Raw genomic sequence first — 16,483 nt, forward strand, 5'->3', positions numbered from 1 at the left:
AAAATATCTGATTAGTTGGCTCATACTAAAAGGACTATTACAATTTTTTTTCCAGAGAATTTTATGGTATAATCACATCTAAGTATCTAGAAAACTAAGCAAAGAAAAAAGCAAAAGAATTACAGACCATCCCCGACTTATGATGGTTTGACTTAGATGTTTCAACTTATGGCTTTTTGACTTCACAGTGGGTTTATCAGGACATAACCACATTGCAAGTTGAGGAACACCTGGACTTACGAGGTTAAACTTAGGATTGTTCAACTTTACACTGGGTTTATGAGGGTACTAAATTTATTTCGACAAGATATTTTTAACTTAAATGGGTTTTCAGGATGTAACCCCATCATAAGTTGAAAAGCATGTGTATTAAATCTAAGGGAAAAAAGGAAATATCACCACAGTTCACATCACAGTTCAGCTAGGGAATAGTATTTACAAAATCATAATAATTTGAACATTCAATGGGATTTAACCAAAACTTATGATATGATTACATAGGGTGGAGATTATACAGGGAAAAGAAATACGTATGTATGCGAGGTTAAAGGAGAGCTAAACTTTTACATTCTACAATAAAGTTTATAGATAATACCTCAACTTGTATAACTGAGAAATAACGATAGAGAAATCCTTTTTCCAGTAATGGCAGACCCACGTCTGTTCAGAATTCATAAGAAAAGTATACAAAATATTTTGTTTAAGTCTTCCTGACAGCATTAGAAAGCTACCAAGCAGTGAAGAGTTATAGAGCCAAAGTCTGGAATAAAAAAAACAAAGAAGTGGGGTATTTGGGGACACCTTACTCTAGAAGCATATCCCAATTCTAAAAGAAGCAGCCGAGAGGCTGAGAAGGTAAGATGAACTTTCAGTAGAATCAAGGAGCTAGATGGATAAAAAGAGGAACAATACCAAAGAGGTGGAGGGTAATTGCTAAACTTCAGGCTTTGGGATTAGAGACTTAATCTGAATCATTTCAAATCTTGAATGAATTAAAGTGATGTGGAATTGTTAGTGCCCTTAGTTTAGCCACCAGTCAGAAGCAAATGTAAATTCTCTATGAAGAAAAAAAAGTGATCTAGAACCCCAAATTATCTCTGTAATTTTTTCATACACAATGTCCAAAACTCAGTTATTAAAAAAGGAAGCAAAGAGAGCAGGTGACAACATGACTAGAAACCAAGAGAAAAAATGGTCACAGACCCAGAAGGGATTCAGATAATGGAATTATCATATACCAATTTTAAAAATAGTTACTGTCTTAGTCTGTTTGGGTTGCTATAACAAAATACCTTAGACTGGGTAATTTATACACAATAGAAATTTATTGCTCACAGTTCTGAAGCCTGGGAAGTCCAAGATCAAAGCACCAGCAGATTCAGAGTCTGGTGAGGACCCATTCCGCACAGATGGCACTTTCTATGTGACCTCTTATGGCAGAAGGGACAAACAAGCTCCCTTGAGCCTCTTTTATAAAGGCACTAATCCCATTTTTTAGGGCACAGCCCTCCCAAAGATCCCACCTCTTAATACTATTACCTTGGGAGTTCAGTTTTGACGTATGAATTTGGGGAGGTACAAATATTCAGTCCATAGCAGTTGCTTAATAGTACAAGGAAATAAAAGACAAGATTAAAATTTTCTGAACTTGAACCAGAAAAAATGAATTAAATAGAAATCTAGTATGGAAAAACACCATTTCTAAAATTAAAACCTTAATAGATGGATTTAACAGTAGATTAGACTCAAGTGAAGAGAGAATTAATGATCTGGAAAATAAGTAAGAAAAAAACAACCAGACTGAAGCAAAAAAGAGAGAAAAGGATGAGAAATAGAGAAAAGAACATATGTGTGATTGTAGTCCCAGAAGGAAATAAAGAGAATAGGGCAAAAATAAATAAATAAATAAAATAATAATAATAATAATTGGAAAGGTACAGGATGAAAATATTCTAAAATCAATAAAGATATTAATCCACACATACAGAAAGATCAGCAAACTCCAAGAAAGACAAGTACAAAAAAGACCACACCTAGGCACAGCATAGACAAACTGTTACAAACCAAACAGAGAAAATCTTAAGAGCAGAGAAAAAATTACTTCTAAAAGACCTAAATCGCAGTAAGATTTACAACTGACATCAGTAGAAACAATGGAAAACTGGAGACAATGTACTACAATAAATTCATTCATCCATTAGACAAATATTTATTGAATACATACTATATGCTAGACACTGTTCTAGGTACTTGGGATGCATCAGTGAACAAAACAAAGAATGTATATTAATTTTATTGTGTAAAATTATATAATTAACTTATTTAAGAGAAGAAATTAATTGTATAAAGCATGCTTGACAGTTTATTTAGAAAATAAAGTTCCTTTATGCTTTTAAAACTATCATTTAAAAATTTAATCGATATATGACTGGTAATGAGAGTCTTTATAATCAAGTACAGTCTATGTATTCAGCAGCTAGGCAAAATACTGGCTTTTGGGTAATGAAAAATCATGGAAATTCAAAGCTGATCTTTCTAGATGACCCTAGAGATCATCCAGTCCAGACTCCTCTTTAGAGATAAAAAGACCAAAGCACAATCTATTTAACTGACGTTCCCAAGGTCATACAAAGAAGTTAAAGACACACCTATAGTCCCATTGACTCCCAGATGGATGTTCTTTGTTGTTTTTTTCTCTTGATTTGTGTAATTATTTTGGGGGGACCGGTGGGGGGTAGTTAATTTAATTTTTATCACCATAACATATACATATTTTTTAAAGTAAAATAATTTTATAACACTTAAACAGTAGCAGTCTCCAGCCCTTCCTCTGCCCATCTCTGAATTCCAGTCTCCAGAGAGAATGATATTAATATTATTCTACTACTTGACAGAATATGCTATTATTTGTTGTGTGAGATTATTTTTCAGTGCTCCCATCTTAAGTGTGCAAGAGAAGTCCACTTCAACTTTTAGTCATTTCAATAGTACATAATTGTTATTTAAATAGTACAGGTGAAATAACTAGTAGAATTTTTAACTGATGAAAGTGATTTATGGAATGTTCCATTTTTTTATAGTTAGAGCAGAATAATGGTTGCAAGAGAGGAGATGAAGCCTGAATTTAAATTGCACATATTTTTTCCTGAGCTTTAATAGTATCAAAGGTTAAGCTAACCATTTTCCAAAGTTTCTAACATTTTCATTAAAGGGAATAAAAATGTTTTATGATTAATAAAATATTTGTGATTATAAATAAGTTCATGAAGAACAACACACAGCAAATAATTTTCATCTTGGTAGAGTATTAAATATACCACCAACTTGTGTTTGGCATTCGAAGTGATGTCTATTTTAGCTATCTCACCATTTGCTTTGTAATCTGCAAATGCTTGTGATAGAAATAACCAAAGAATAGAATATAAAGCCATTAAGTAATTTACTTTAACAATTATTGTTAACATTAATCCCACAAATATTTAATTTCATTTCATAACAAAATATTTCATTTTTCTTTTCCCCAGAGAAAACAGCAAGTAGTGAAGAAAATATTTTCATTCATTGGACTCCACTGGATTTATAGGAAGATGTATCAATCTAAAATCTGGTAATATGCTTTATTTTATTATTGTTATTTTTTGGCAGCTAGCAGCTATGGGGATCCATATACTTCACCTTGGTGATTGATACATCGTGCTCCAATCAACTGAGCTGACCAGCCGGCCTAAAATCTAGTAATTTAAAACACTATAACTTTAATATATGTTATTTTTTAGTGCAATTCTTCCCAATTTAAAATTATTTATGTATTATATCATTTGCATCATAGGTTATAAGACTAGTTACTTACATGAGACAGGAAGCTGGCAGTAGACTGGGAAGATGGTATATTAGAATGAGAACGGGCAGCAGATGATGGTTGAAGACGTGATTTCACTGAAGAATTTGAGGTGTATCCAGGGCCCTGAAGTTCCTGGAAAACAATATAGATGTGGGCAAAATAACTGCCAACTGTGGCAAAATCCATTACTGAGACTTTAAAACATGTCTGCAAATATAAAGTATGCTTCTGAAAGTAGACATATATTTCAGTGGAAAGTGTACTATTTTTAAAATACACATTTTTGTTTTTGTAGATTACATCACTTTTGTTATTTCCCAAACAGGACAAACACACTTGTACTTTGGTTCTTTTTACTTGTTCGACTCCAGCATGTGGAAAACTCTTCCCTTGGGTATCCCCAAAGCAGGTACCTGTGAAACTTGTTTGTGTTTCACTTATTGTAAACTAGAAATAAATGTGGTACAGCAATTTGAAGAAAATATAAAAGCTTAGCAAACGAAGGCATTATTCTTGCTTAAACTACTATTATGATGCAAAAAAAACCCCTTACTTTTACATCCAAAGTGTGTTGAAGTTTTAGGCGCACAGATTCTTGCTCCTGACGCTGTATTATATCTTGACATTCTGCAAACTGCAAGGATGCCTACAATCCAACCAAACAGAAATGGTTTATCCTCCATTTATGAATTTTTATTTTATTAATCTTTAAATGCAGAGCTGCCAAGGAAACTTCCCCTACTCCTAGCACATTATATTACCATGTCCTATATCTTTTATTCAGTAAACTGAGAGCAAATGAAGGCCATGTCTTTATTGTCTGTATCCCCCCACATACACAATATTTAGTTTGTGGAGAACACTCAAAAGAACAAATGAATTAAGAATGGAGTGAGCAAACAGCTTTAGCAAAGTATAAAAAATTATATTAAAATAACCACAACTGAAAGTCATTGAGTCAATATAGCATGTTTTAAGAAACAAAGGTAGCATGGTAGCAAAGGTGGGATCACAGATTGTTTTAGAACCATGAAGGTTCTTATTTCTTTTTTTTTTTTTTTTTTTTTTTTTTAATTATATTAAAATAACCACAACTGAAAGTCATTGAGTCAATATAGCATGTTTTAAGAAACAAAGGTAGCATGGTAGCAAAGGTGGGATCACAGATTGTTTTAGAACCATGAAGGTTCTTATTTCTTTTTTTTTTTTTTTTTTTCTTTTTGTCTTTTATCGTGCCTGGCAACGGATCGCAACCCTCAGTGTCGCGCCCATACCGGACCAGGACTGGCCACGGGATCGCAACCCTCGGTGTTGCTCCCGCCCCTCGCTCAGCCAGTGAGCGGCCGGTCTGTATGTGGGATCCGAACCCTCAGCGGGAGCGCCATCACGCTTCCCAAGCGGTGCACTATAGCAGTGCGCCACCGGGCCGGCCCGAAGGTTCTTATTTCTTAGGGATCAAAGACTGGTTACAATTTTAGGCTTCCAGAGTTTCTAGGTGACAGGAAAAGAGATTTATCCCTCAATAATAAATGGCAATGACAAATACAGTATCACTGATCTTTTCTCATTCTTTAAGCTGTGTTTTCTACCTGCACTTTCTGGACTCTACAAAGTGCCAGATATTAGCATTACTCTTCCATTTTATTGACATTATTAAGAGACTATATTCCACTTAGTGCCCAAGTCATTCTTGGTTGGTAAGTTGGTGCTCCTAAAGGTGCTTCTTCAGGCCACTAAGGATATCAGGATCATTTTACATCTTATATCTTACTGCTCCTTTGACTGTGTTAACCTGAAAAGGAAAGTTTGGCAAACAGTATGCATTATGACTATGTTTTTAAAACTCAGAAGAACCTTCTCCATAGGATATAGTTTTTCTTTGTGCTAGATGATTGGGATACAATACAAATTGACGGATTCAGTTCCTATCTTCAAGTGCTTTTATTCAGAACAATTCTATTTCATTAATAACTATTTAGTTAAAACAAGCAAACAGAAAGGACATTATTGGGTGGGAGGGAGGAGAGGGAGGAGGGAGGGGGGTTTTGGTAATGGGCCACAATAATCAACCTCATTGTATATCGACAAAATAAAATTAAGAAAAAAAAATAACTATTTAGTTAAAACAAGCAAACAGAAAGGACATTATTGGGTGGGAGGGAGGAGAGGGAGGAGGGAGGGGGGTTTTGGTAATGGGCCACAATAATCAACCTCATTGTATATCGACAAAATAAAATTAAGAAAAAAAAATAACTATTTAGTTAATAATTACATATTTAGTTAATAACTACCTTATCAAGAGCAACTTCCATATTAGCAACCTTTTCTTTCAAACGGCGTTCCTGAGATCTCAGAACTTCCAGTTCCCCGGCCATCTTGTTTTTTTCTGTTGCAACAGTACTTAATTCCTGGCTGAGTTTACTCTTCTCTTCTTTTAGGAAATGTTTCTCCTACAGTTATAGAGGAGAAAAATACCAGAAATAATCTGCTGATGTAGATGCAGAGAGGTGCTGTAAATATAAAACTTTTATTTAAAGGACCCTGAACTAGATGAGTTTAATTCATATGCCATTCAATTGCTTCTGAGTTGGAATTAGGAACTGTGTTACTATGCACTCACTCTTATTTTCATCACTATTAGTATTACTTCTTTCTAGGCTTGATAAATTTTTGATGAAATCTTCAAAATATAAAATATTTTGTCATTAAAAAGAGACAGTGTTTTGGTGAATTGGGATTGAGTAATCCCATACCAAATTTTATTGAAATTTATTTTAAATGACATAAGAGGTTCAAAGAAGATGCACTTATTTGAAAGTTCTGTGGCTTTCTATTTTGTTTCAAGATTAAATATTCATTTCACAAATACCTACTGCTGATAGTGTGACATGAAAATAAATGAAACACATCGTTCCTGCCCTCAAGTCACTTAACAGTCCAGTGACGAGAATGAACTTATCGATATACTTATAATAGAGAGTCTTTGGTATTAAACAAAATTTCTTAAAATTAGTTCATTCCTTTAAAAAAGCACTATGGAATGGGTAGACAAAAATAAGAAATGTATAGTCAAGTTAACATATAAACATCAGTTTACTGAATTTGTATTTCTTTAAATATTTTTTATAGTGAAAAAATATTTAATACAAATAATGTAAAGGTATCACCACTGTAATACACAGTTTTTATGCAAATAATTTTTCCTTCTCTGATTAGGTTGGGCAGAAAGGGTGTCAGGAAGAGAGATGGATTACTTTTACAGGATTTCTCCTGTTTGGAGGGAATGACATTAAGCTATGATGAATACTTTCCTTTATGTGGGGCAGGCATCTTTGTTGATAGCAGGCAGTAACCTCTTAAAGCCCTAAATACCATCAGATGGAAGGATAAGCACTGCTTTAGGTTCCCAAAGGCAAACAATGGAAGGAGAAAAAGTAAATAATAAATTCAGGATAAGATAAAAAGAGGGGAGAAAAAATGGGCAAGGACAGAGAAAGAGGAAATAAGTATGTCCATATGAATAGAGGTATGCACAAATGTATGCATGTATTTGTTAATATTTAGCCACATTGTAAAGTACTTCAGCAGCTCATTATGGATAGTAAACTAGCAATTACTTTAGTTGCACTTATAATTTTCTACTTAAACCATTTACTTTCTCACTGTCCTTATAGACAGTTCTGTTATAAATCTTCTTTTGAAAATAGAAAATGCAAATTTGTTCCAAAGTAACTGATATATTAGGGAACATTTAAGCATGATGCAAATCTCTTTATGCCCAGTTTCATTCATGAGAAACACAAGGTCAGTGCAGAAAACTGCGACTAGCTAAACAGAGCTACATAGGAATATAAAAAAATTATACATGCACACTCCTCAAACACCTATCTGCCAGCTACCTCAGTTTACCTTGTGTTATGAGCCACATCCATCCACATCTGCTGTTACAGAAAACTCTTTGCTACGGATTGAATGTTTGTCCCTTCTGAAACTCATGTTGAAGCTTAATCTCCATTCTAACAGTTTTAGGGGGAGGGGGTGTGGATATAACTATGATATTTGAGAGATGGGACCTTTGGGAGGTAATTAGGATTAGATGAGGACATGAGTGTAGAACATTAGTGGCTTTATACGAGGTAAAAGAAAGACCTGAGTTAGCATGCTCAGCCACCTTGCCATGTGATGCCTTGTTCCACCTTGGGACTTTGCAGAGTCCCCACCAGCAACAAGGCCCTTACCAGATGCAGCCCCTCAACCTCTATTTCCTAGCCTCTAGAACTGTACGAAATAAATTTTGCTTCTTTATAAATGACCCAGTTTCAGGTATTTTGTTATAAGCAACAGAAAATGGACTAAGACATTCTCCTTCCACACCTTCACAAAAAGGTACAAGCTGCAAACCTTTGCACACACTGCCACAGCAAACTTCAGGTCTTTTTCAAGATAAAGGGCCATATTTATTGTAGTCTTTATGTATTTCTTAACAATTTAACATGTGTAAAACTGTGCCATTGTTTTTATTAGGTTCCTATTTTTATGTGTCATTGATTGTAGTAGATTGAATTATGTCCCCCCAAAACTCCTTGAAGCTTGAATTGTGTCCCCCAAGTTTTATGTACCAGAAACTTAGTCCCTACTGTGACTGTTAAGAGGATGGGAAATCCTATTATGGTAGTTGAAAGGTGGAGCCTTGAAGAGGTGATTAGATTGTAGGACCATGCCATAGTGAATGGATTTAAAGTGTTGGTCGGGGTGTGGTTCTGAGGGCATTAAAAGGAGATGAAAGTTTCTCTCTCCCTCTTCTCTCTCTGCTTCCAGCAGCTAGCAATGTGAGACCCCTGGATCGCTGTTGCCACCACCTGATGGACTTTGGACTTCCCAGTCTCAGAAACTGTAAGCAATAAATTTCGTTTTCTTTATAAATTACCCAGTTCCAGGTATTTTGTTATAAGCAACAAAAACAGACCTATACACTGATGCAATTGTTAGTGTGGTACTCCTAACCCCATTGTTTCCATAACTCCTGTGGTGTTTATTACACAATTTTGCACAGCACAATGATTTTTAGGAACACATATGTCACATTATAAAGGAACTGACTGTACTTTGTTTTTAATCATTCCCTACCTCGACCAGGAATGTCCTTTTGCTCGTTTCCTGCATTTAAAATACTAGCTATTTTTCAGGATCCTTCTCACATGTTCCTTCAGGAACTTTTTCCTCATTTTCTCAGTCAGAAACAAGCTTTTCTCTTTTCCCTTTGCACTTGAATTTCTGCTATGTCTTATTCTGTCTTGTATATTAATGAGGGAATATGTTGGTTTTCCCCACTCATAGGACAGGGACTCACCTTATTTGAATTTGTCATTGCCTCTTCCAAAAACTGTATCTTGCTCTGAAGGGCATCTATCTGACCTCTTTTGGCTGTGATCTGCTTTTGCATCCCCATTGCCACTTTCATAGCTGGGGGAAGAAAACTGTACCTTAGTTTTTAAAGTTCCTAAATTTTGAGATGTGACTGTTAATTCGATGGTTAAAATTTATGAGAAGGTGACAAGTAAGATCTTCTAAGGCACCTGGCAGTTTCAAGGGAAAGATCATGGAAAAAAGTCTTCAGGTTTCACAAGACTGGGATATAACAATTTTTAGCTACTATTAGAGATTTTGAGCTGGGCAATATATATATATATATATATATATATATATAAAAAAAAAATGATGTTTTATTGTCTCTTTGCTACTGGAATTAATTTCATTGACTATTGTAAGTTGCCATATTTCCAATGGTAACAATAATATTGACCAAACACATACTTACACATATAGAAAACAATATATAAAAATATACAGATATAAATAATGTATATTATATTTTTACTAAAATGATTTTCCATAAACTCATGTTTAAAATATCATATAAGACAGCTACTATTAATAATCTTTTTTCAAGATTCCAGTGATATCACAAACCATTCAGTTTTTATTCTCAGGGTTATTGACACTTGCCTGGAACTTACTACTGTCTCAGTAGTCAAATTGCCAGCATAAGCATATATGTAATTATTTTTGGAAAACTGATGACAGAATGAGAATTTGCTAGATGGGTATGAGGCACTGAATACTTAAGACACAGCAGGCCATTGGAAATAAATATATAGCTCATCTTTGCTTGGAAATTCAAAGTCAGAAGACTGTATGTTTTTTCTTACAGTCAGCTGAGAAAAGAGGTTTGAAAATGGCACTGCTTTGTGTCAGGTCTGGCTACAGCTTAGAGGTTAAAAAGAAAAATGAAAATGTACCATTCATTAAAAACAAACTAACAGAATGAAAGGTCTGATATCTCACTAATAAGATATAGTTCTTATATCTAAACCATCAGAAACAAGGTTAATACAAGCACAGTACACTGTTTTATTACTGTATTTATTACAAATCTGACTTCATTTGCTCACCACTTTGTAAACTTCTGGTTAATTACATGGATCATGGTTAGCCTTCAAAGGTAATATTCTCAAATAAATCTTTTTTTATTTTAAGCTGATTTTAATCAATGAAAACAAGCTTTTGAATGTGAATATAAGAACTACCTGGATAACTCAATAATTGTAACATGACTAGAGTGGCTGTGGAGATGCCCAGAGGGCATTGGGACAGGGATGCATCTTGTAAAGGGGGAGCAAACCCAAGGGGCCTCTTGAGTTACCTCTCCAAACCCCACTGTTTTTTTGGTGTTAACCCACAAAGGGGTTAACAAAACTGCCAAGAACTGCACAAAATACGGAATGCTTGAAGAATTTGTGTCATCCTTGCACAGGGACTACAGTAATCCTCTCTGTATCATTTCAATTTTAGTCTATGTGCTGCCAAAGTGAGCACAAAAATAAATCTTCTGACATTAAAAAAAAATTGAGAAATGAAAAAACGTATACTTCAATTAGATAAATATTAATTCTTATAGTCAGCTAATATAGTCATAATGATATGAATAACATGAATGGCCAATAATCTTCTATCTCCCTGCATTAGTATGGGCAGCAAGGTAAAAAGGGAATAGGTCTAGGTGGTGAGAAGGGATCTCTCAGATAGTAGTTGAATTTCCAGAGTTCCTTCCCATTTCTACCACTAGGAAGGAATCAAGAACTGCCAATGAGCCACTGATCTATAGTTTATGTAGATAATGCACATGTGAAAAATAAGGGGTTGAATGAAAATTATTGGTAAACTGTATTTATATCCTTAAAAATAATTAATTGACATTTACAGACATTGAGATCTATTAGAAATTATTGAAATGGCCACAGGAAAAGAAAGATTCAGATATTTTAGAAATTAAATTAAGCACATGGCAATTTCCCATAAAAAAAAAATTAAGTAGAACTACTGCTACACAACACTCATCATTAATACCTGTTGCTGTATATTTATCACATCATCTAGCACTGTGAAGAGGTGGTAGGCAATGTATCTGGGTTTGTATTTTAATAAATCTAGACCAATGGAATTAAAAACAAAAGAAAAATTTTTTAATCTAATAGAGCATACCATGACCGTCAGATCCTTCCATTGACTTTAACGTATTTCTTGTTTGTTCTACTTCAGTCTGTGCAGATTTTAATTGCATTTTCAGCTTATTTGTAGTAGTTTCCATTTCTTCACTTTTGTTTCGAAAATTCCTTTTTAAGACTTCATAGTCCTCTATACAATATGATAATCAATAATAGATGGTTACTTTTTTCTATCCCATTGTTATAAAGTATATTTTGTTTGTAATTAATGATCACAGAATTTCAGAGCAAGCTGGAAGAGAACTCATTCAGTTACATCATCATTTGTTACAGAAATGAGATGTACATACACATTTCCAGGGATCTGTCTTACTCTTTCTGTGTCATCTTAAACTTTCTCCTTGGATGACCATATCCATTATAACAGATTTAACCACCATGTGCATGTGGGTGACACTCGAAGTAACCTGAAGCTGCCATGTGTCTTATCTGACTTTTTATCTCCAGTACTTATCAAAATACCTGGCACAAACTCATCATTTGATATATTAGACTATACACAGACACACACATTCATCAATCTGTCTATTTATATTTACCTATTTATATATGATATAGATTTATATGTAAAAGGAACAAAGACTTAGCTCTGTCTCCACGTACATGTCAGGACCACCTGAAGCCAAGTGCCCCACACTGACCACATCTCACCCTCCTGCCTTCGAGCCTACCCCTCCTTCTGGTTTCCTCTCCCAGCTGTTGCTATCATTGTTCTCCCAATACCACAAACTAAAAACCTGAAACCTATACTTAGCCCCTCCAATCACTAAGTCCTATTGATCCAACCTCCAATAATATTTTTAAGTCTTTCTTCTCCCTCCATTCTCACTCCCACTCCTTAGTTCAAGTCCTCATCATATTTCCTAGGATCACTGCAAAATCCTCCTTAACTGGTTGATCTCTGTCTCTTTAGCCTTGCTTTTCTATAAGATACCTGCCAACACAGTGCTTCTAAAATCTGATGACAACAATCTCCTAATATCCTTTGTTGGTTCCATACTGTCTGGCTCTACCTGTATATTCTGCAACATTTCTTAGTCCTCATTCCTTTATACTTTTGCTCCAACTAATACATCTGAGATCACATTATGTTATTTCATGCTTTCATGCTTTTGCCCATAATGTTCCCTCTGCCTGGAACTTCTAATCTTTTTCACCTGCCAAATTCATTTCCCTCTTTCAAACTCAGTATAAATGTCACCTTCTGTAGGAGACTAATTCTCTATCCTCTGTGCTATCTTTCTACCCAGCACACTTCCACTGTACTTCATTCCCTGTATTGTAACCCATTTCTATATACGTCTGTCTCCCCTCTAGATTGTGAATTTCACTGTGTTGTTTCTAGGTTCTATCAGAGTGTCTGACATAGTAAATGCTCAGTAATTACTAGCTGTGTGTGTGTGTGGGGGGGGGTAAAGTACATGATATTGCATCATATCAATTGTGAACTGGGGTGTTTCATTGTTTAATGTAAGGCATTGACTTTTTCCTTTCAATAAATTCGTTTACACATGTTGTTTTATTATTAAACCTCTAATCAAGCTATTTGATTCAAAGGACTCAAGGTTTCCACTTCCATAAAAACAAAAATGTTTGTCCAAACAATACGATTTATGCTGAATACCTGCTTTCCTTCTGGGAACCTGAAATCTGAATACTTCACCCTTCCTGGGAAACTCAGTACAGAATTTCCTGGACTCTAGGGATTGACTAAAGATAACAGTGAGTATAGATGTGGAAGCTCTTCATGGAGAACAATGAGGTCTTCAGGCCATGAATAACTCCACTGGGGCAGCATGACTATCTATTTGTCTATCTATCTATATTTGGGGGGGCGGTGGGCAGCTGGCTGGTACAATATATTTGTGATGTGAGATGAAACACTCTTCCTTTGCATTTGTGCTAGGGTCCACACTGGGCTTCACTGATAACACTCCTTTTCTGTCTTAGTAGAGTTTGAACTGAAGCAACATACCTGAAAGACTGTTTAATTCACTCCTACTAGCTTTCACCTCACTTAGTAAGTGATCTCTCTCTTGTTTGATATCCTTCACTGCACGGAGCCGCTCAGAGCCTGCATTCACTAGCTTCACCTTTTCTAGCTCCAGGTCACTCACTCTGGCTTCAAGTTCCCGGATCTTTGCATCTTTTCTATCTTTTAAAATCTAAATATATGGATAAATACAAAGGATAGAGAGCAAAATAAAAAATATGTACATATAGAGTTACAACTGTACATATAGAGTTACAATACTAGTCATACAATTACTAGTATTTGATCTGTATTTAGTATCTTCTCATTATTTTTCAGGACACTATACTTATATTTTATTATAAAACATCAATAGTAAATAGGAAAAAGAAGGAATATTTCATCTTTCTTTTAACCTTAAATGTCAATTCCCAGGTATCACTTGGCACAACCCTTCTTTATTCCTATTTTACATTCATTCATTTAAAAAATATGTTTTGAGCATCTACTTTGTGGCAGGCACTATTTTACATGTTGGGAATAGAGGAGCAGGGCTGGGCTAGGGTAAAGTGAGTGAGGCATCTAGATGAGTGCTGTCAGCCTAGGCACCTCTCTTACTTTACCCCAGTCCTGGCCCTGGATAGCAGTGAACAAAATGAACAAAATCTTTAGCCTCATGTCCTCTTCTAGTGAGAGGAGACAGACAACAAACAAATATTTAATATATCAGGTAAGAAAAGTTACAATAATAAAAAAAAGGTGAGGGGGCACAGAATAAATGCAAGGGTGGGGTTGCTACTTGAGACAAGTTGGTGTGCAGAAAAGACTTAACATAGTAGGTCTGACTGCTGTTGTTAGAAAGTCCTGCTTACTAGGCTGGCCTTTGGCTGGTGTCTAGGAATTTGGATTTGGGGAGGGTTCCTACTATCCTAACTAATACCCTGAGCCTAAACTGTGTAAACAGTATGGTTTATGCTGAACACCTGCTTTCCTTCTGGGAGCTTGGAAACTGGATATACCTGCCAAGTAGGAAGTGCCTATGTGACCAACCTCCAATATAAAAACCCCCAGTACTAAGTCTTTTTTTTTTTCTGGGTACTGAGTTTTTTTTTTTTTTTCCTTTTTGTCTTTTTTCGTGTCCGGCAACGGATCGCAACCCTCAGTGTTGCGCCCGTACCGGACCGGGACTGGCAACGGGATCACAACCCTCGGTGTTGTTGGGGAGGGTTCCTACTATCCTAACTAATACCCTGAGCCTAAACTGTGTAAACAGTATGGTTTATGCTGAACACCTGCTTTCCTTCTGGGAGCTTGGAAACTGGATATACCTGCCAAGTAGGAAGTGCCTATGTGACCAACCTCCAATATAAAAACCCCCAGTACTAAGTCTTTTTTTTTTTCTGGGTACTGAGTTTTTTTTTTTTTTTCCTTTTTGTCTTTTTTCGTGTCCGGCAACGGATCGCAACCCTCAGTGTTGCGCCCATACTGGACCGGGACCGGCAACGGGATCGCAACCCTTGGTGTTGCCCCCACACCTCGCTCAGCCAGTGAGTGGGAACCGGTCTGTATGTGGGATCCGAACCCTCGGCAGGAGTGCCACCGCACTCCCAAGCGGCGCACTGTAGCAGTGCGCCACCGGGCCGGCCCCCATGGGTACTGAGTTTTTAAGGGGATTCTCTGGTTGGCAACTTTGGCAGGCATTGTCATAATTTCTTGCTGGGGGAATTAAGAGTGTCCTGTGTAACTCTGCTAGGAGATGACTCTTGGAAGCTTGTGCCTGGTTTTCTCTGGACTTTGCCCCATGAGTCTTTTCCCTTTGCTGATTTTGCTTTGTATCCTTTTGCTGTAATGAATATTAACCATGAGTATGATGATATGCTGAGTCCCGTGAGTCCTCCAAGAGAATCATCAAACCTGGGGTTTGTCTTGGGACCCTGACACAGTTGGTCAGGAAAGGTCTCTCCAGTGAGGTAACATTTGAGCAGAAACCTCAAGGAGATAAAGGAGCAAGCCACATGGATAACTGGGGAAGAGCTCTGGGTACAGGAAATGTGTCTGAGGAGCAGCAAGGCTATCAGTGTGGCTGCAGTGGAGTGAGCTTGGAGCAAAGTCGGATATGAAGTCAGAGAGGGCAAGACCAAGTTGGCTTTAAGGCCATGTAAGGACTTGAGACTTCATTCTGAGTGAGATAAGAAGTCATTGGACAGTTTTGAGCATGGGAATGATGTAATGTAAAGTTTTAAAACATAACTCTGGCTCCTATGTGAAGAATAAACAGTGGCGGGGGAAGGAGTAAGAAGCATGGAGACCAGTGAGTAGACAACTAGAAGACCCAATGAGAGAGGTGGTAGCTTAGACGAGGGTGGTTCACAGTGGCTGGATGTGGTCCTTTGACTGCAGTAGGGAACACGAATATGGCAACTCTAATTTGGTATTTCCAACTAACTGCCAGAAATTCCCAGGTTGGTATGCTTCTGTAAACTCCAACCAAAGCACTCCTATTCCTTTTTCACAGAGGGCTTTTCCTCTTGACCTCTTCCTGATGCTTCTCTCTGTTGGAAGTGCTATTATGTTGCTAGTCTCTCAGATGTCTAAGTTTGAACCCTTGAAGTTGGCTGTGTCTTTCTCTTTCCCTAACCAGCTGTTCACCAACTCCTGCCCAACCTCCAAGTCTGGGTTGTGGTCACTTCTCATATGGATTACCACAATTTCTTCATAACTAGTCTCTATCTGTGTTGGTAAGGCTTCCCAGGAGGAACCCTTCTCTTCCCAGGGCGAATCCTTCTCTTCCCAGAGCCTAGGTCTGTGGTGCACAGTAACCACATGTAACTACTGAGCACTTGAAATGTGGCTAATCTAAGTTGAGATGTGCTTTCAGTGTAGAATACCCACAGAATTTCAAAGACTTTGTATAAAAAAAAAGAATGTAAAGTATTTCAATAATGTTATATTGATTACAAAATTTAAAATCACCATATTTTGGATATATTGAGTCAAATAAAATGTTATTAAAATTAATTTCACATGTTTCTTTTTATGTGTCTACTAGAAAATTTAAAATTACATATGTGTCTCACGTTATATTTCTAGTGAACAGAACTGGTC

General features: G+C 36.3%; 1 protein-coding gene across 6 annotated transcripts in view; it reads right to left on the reverse strand.

The window, feature by feature from the left end:
• CCDC158 (coiled-coil domain containing 158) overlaps positions 1-16,483 on the reverse strand; it is a 65,669-nt gene that overhangs the window by 33,361 nt on the left and 15,825 nt on the right. For 5 of the 6 annotated variants that reach the window (XM_008585972.1, XM_008585968.1, XM_008585967.1 and 2 more), the window contains 6 exons: positions 13,382-13,571; positions 11,384-11,536; positions 9,192-9,304; positions 6,133-6,291; positions 4,395-4,487; positions 3,851-3,973 (listed from right to left, as the gene is read on the reverse strand). In XM_008585972.1, coding sequence (XP_008584194.1) covers positions 3,851-3,973; positions 4,395-4,487; positions 6,133-6,291; positions 9,192-9,304; positions 11,384-11,536; positions 13,382-13,571 — 831 coding nt within the window. The remainder of the gene's footprint in view (positions 1-3,850; positions 3,974-4,394; positions 4,488-6,132; positions 6,292-9,191; positions 9,305-11,383; positions 11,537-13,381; positions 13,572-16,483) is intronic. The other variant, XM_008585970.1, reaches the window with a different exon arrangement.

This window comes from Galeopterus variegatus, unplaced genomic scaffold, assembly GCF_000696425.1.
Source record: "Galeopterus variegatus unplaced genomic scaffold, G_variegatus-3.0.2 Scaffold3779, whole genome shotgun sequence".
Lineage (NCBI taxonomy): Eukaryota > Metazoa > Chordata > Mammalia > Dermoptera > Cynocephalidae > Galeopterus > Galeopterus variegatus.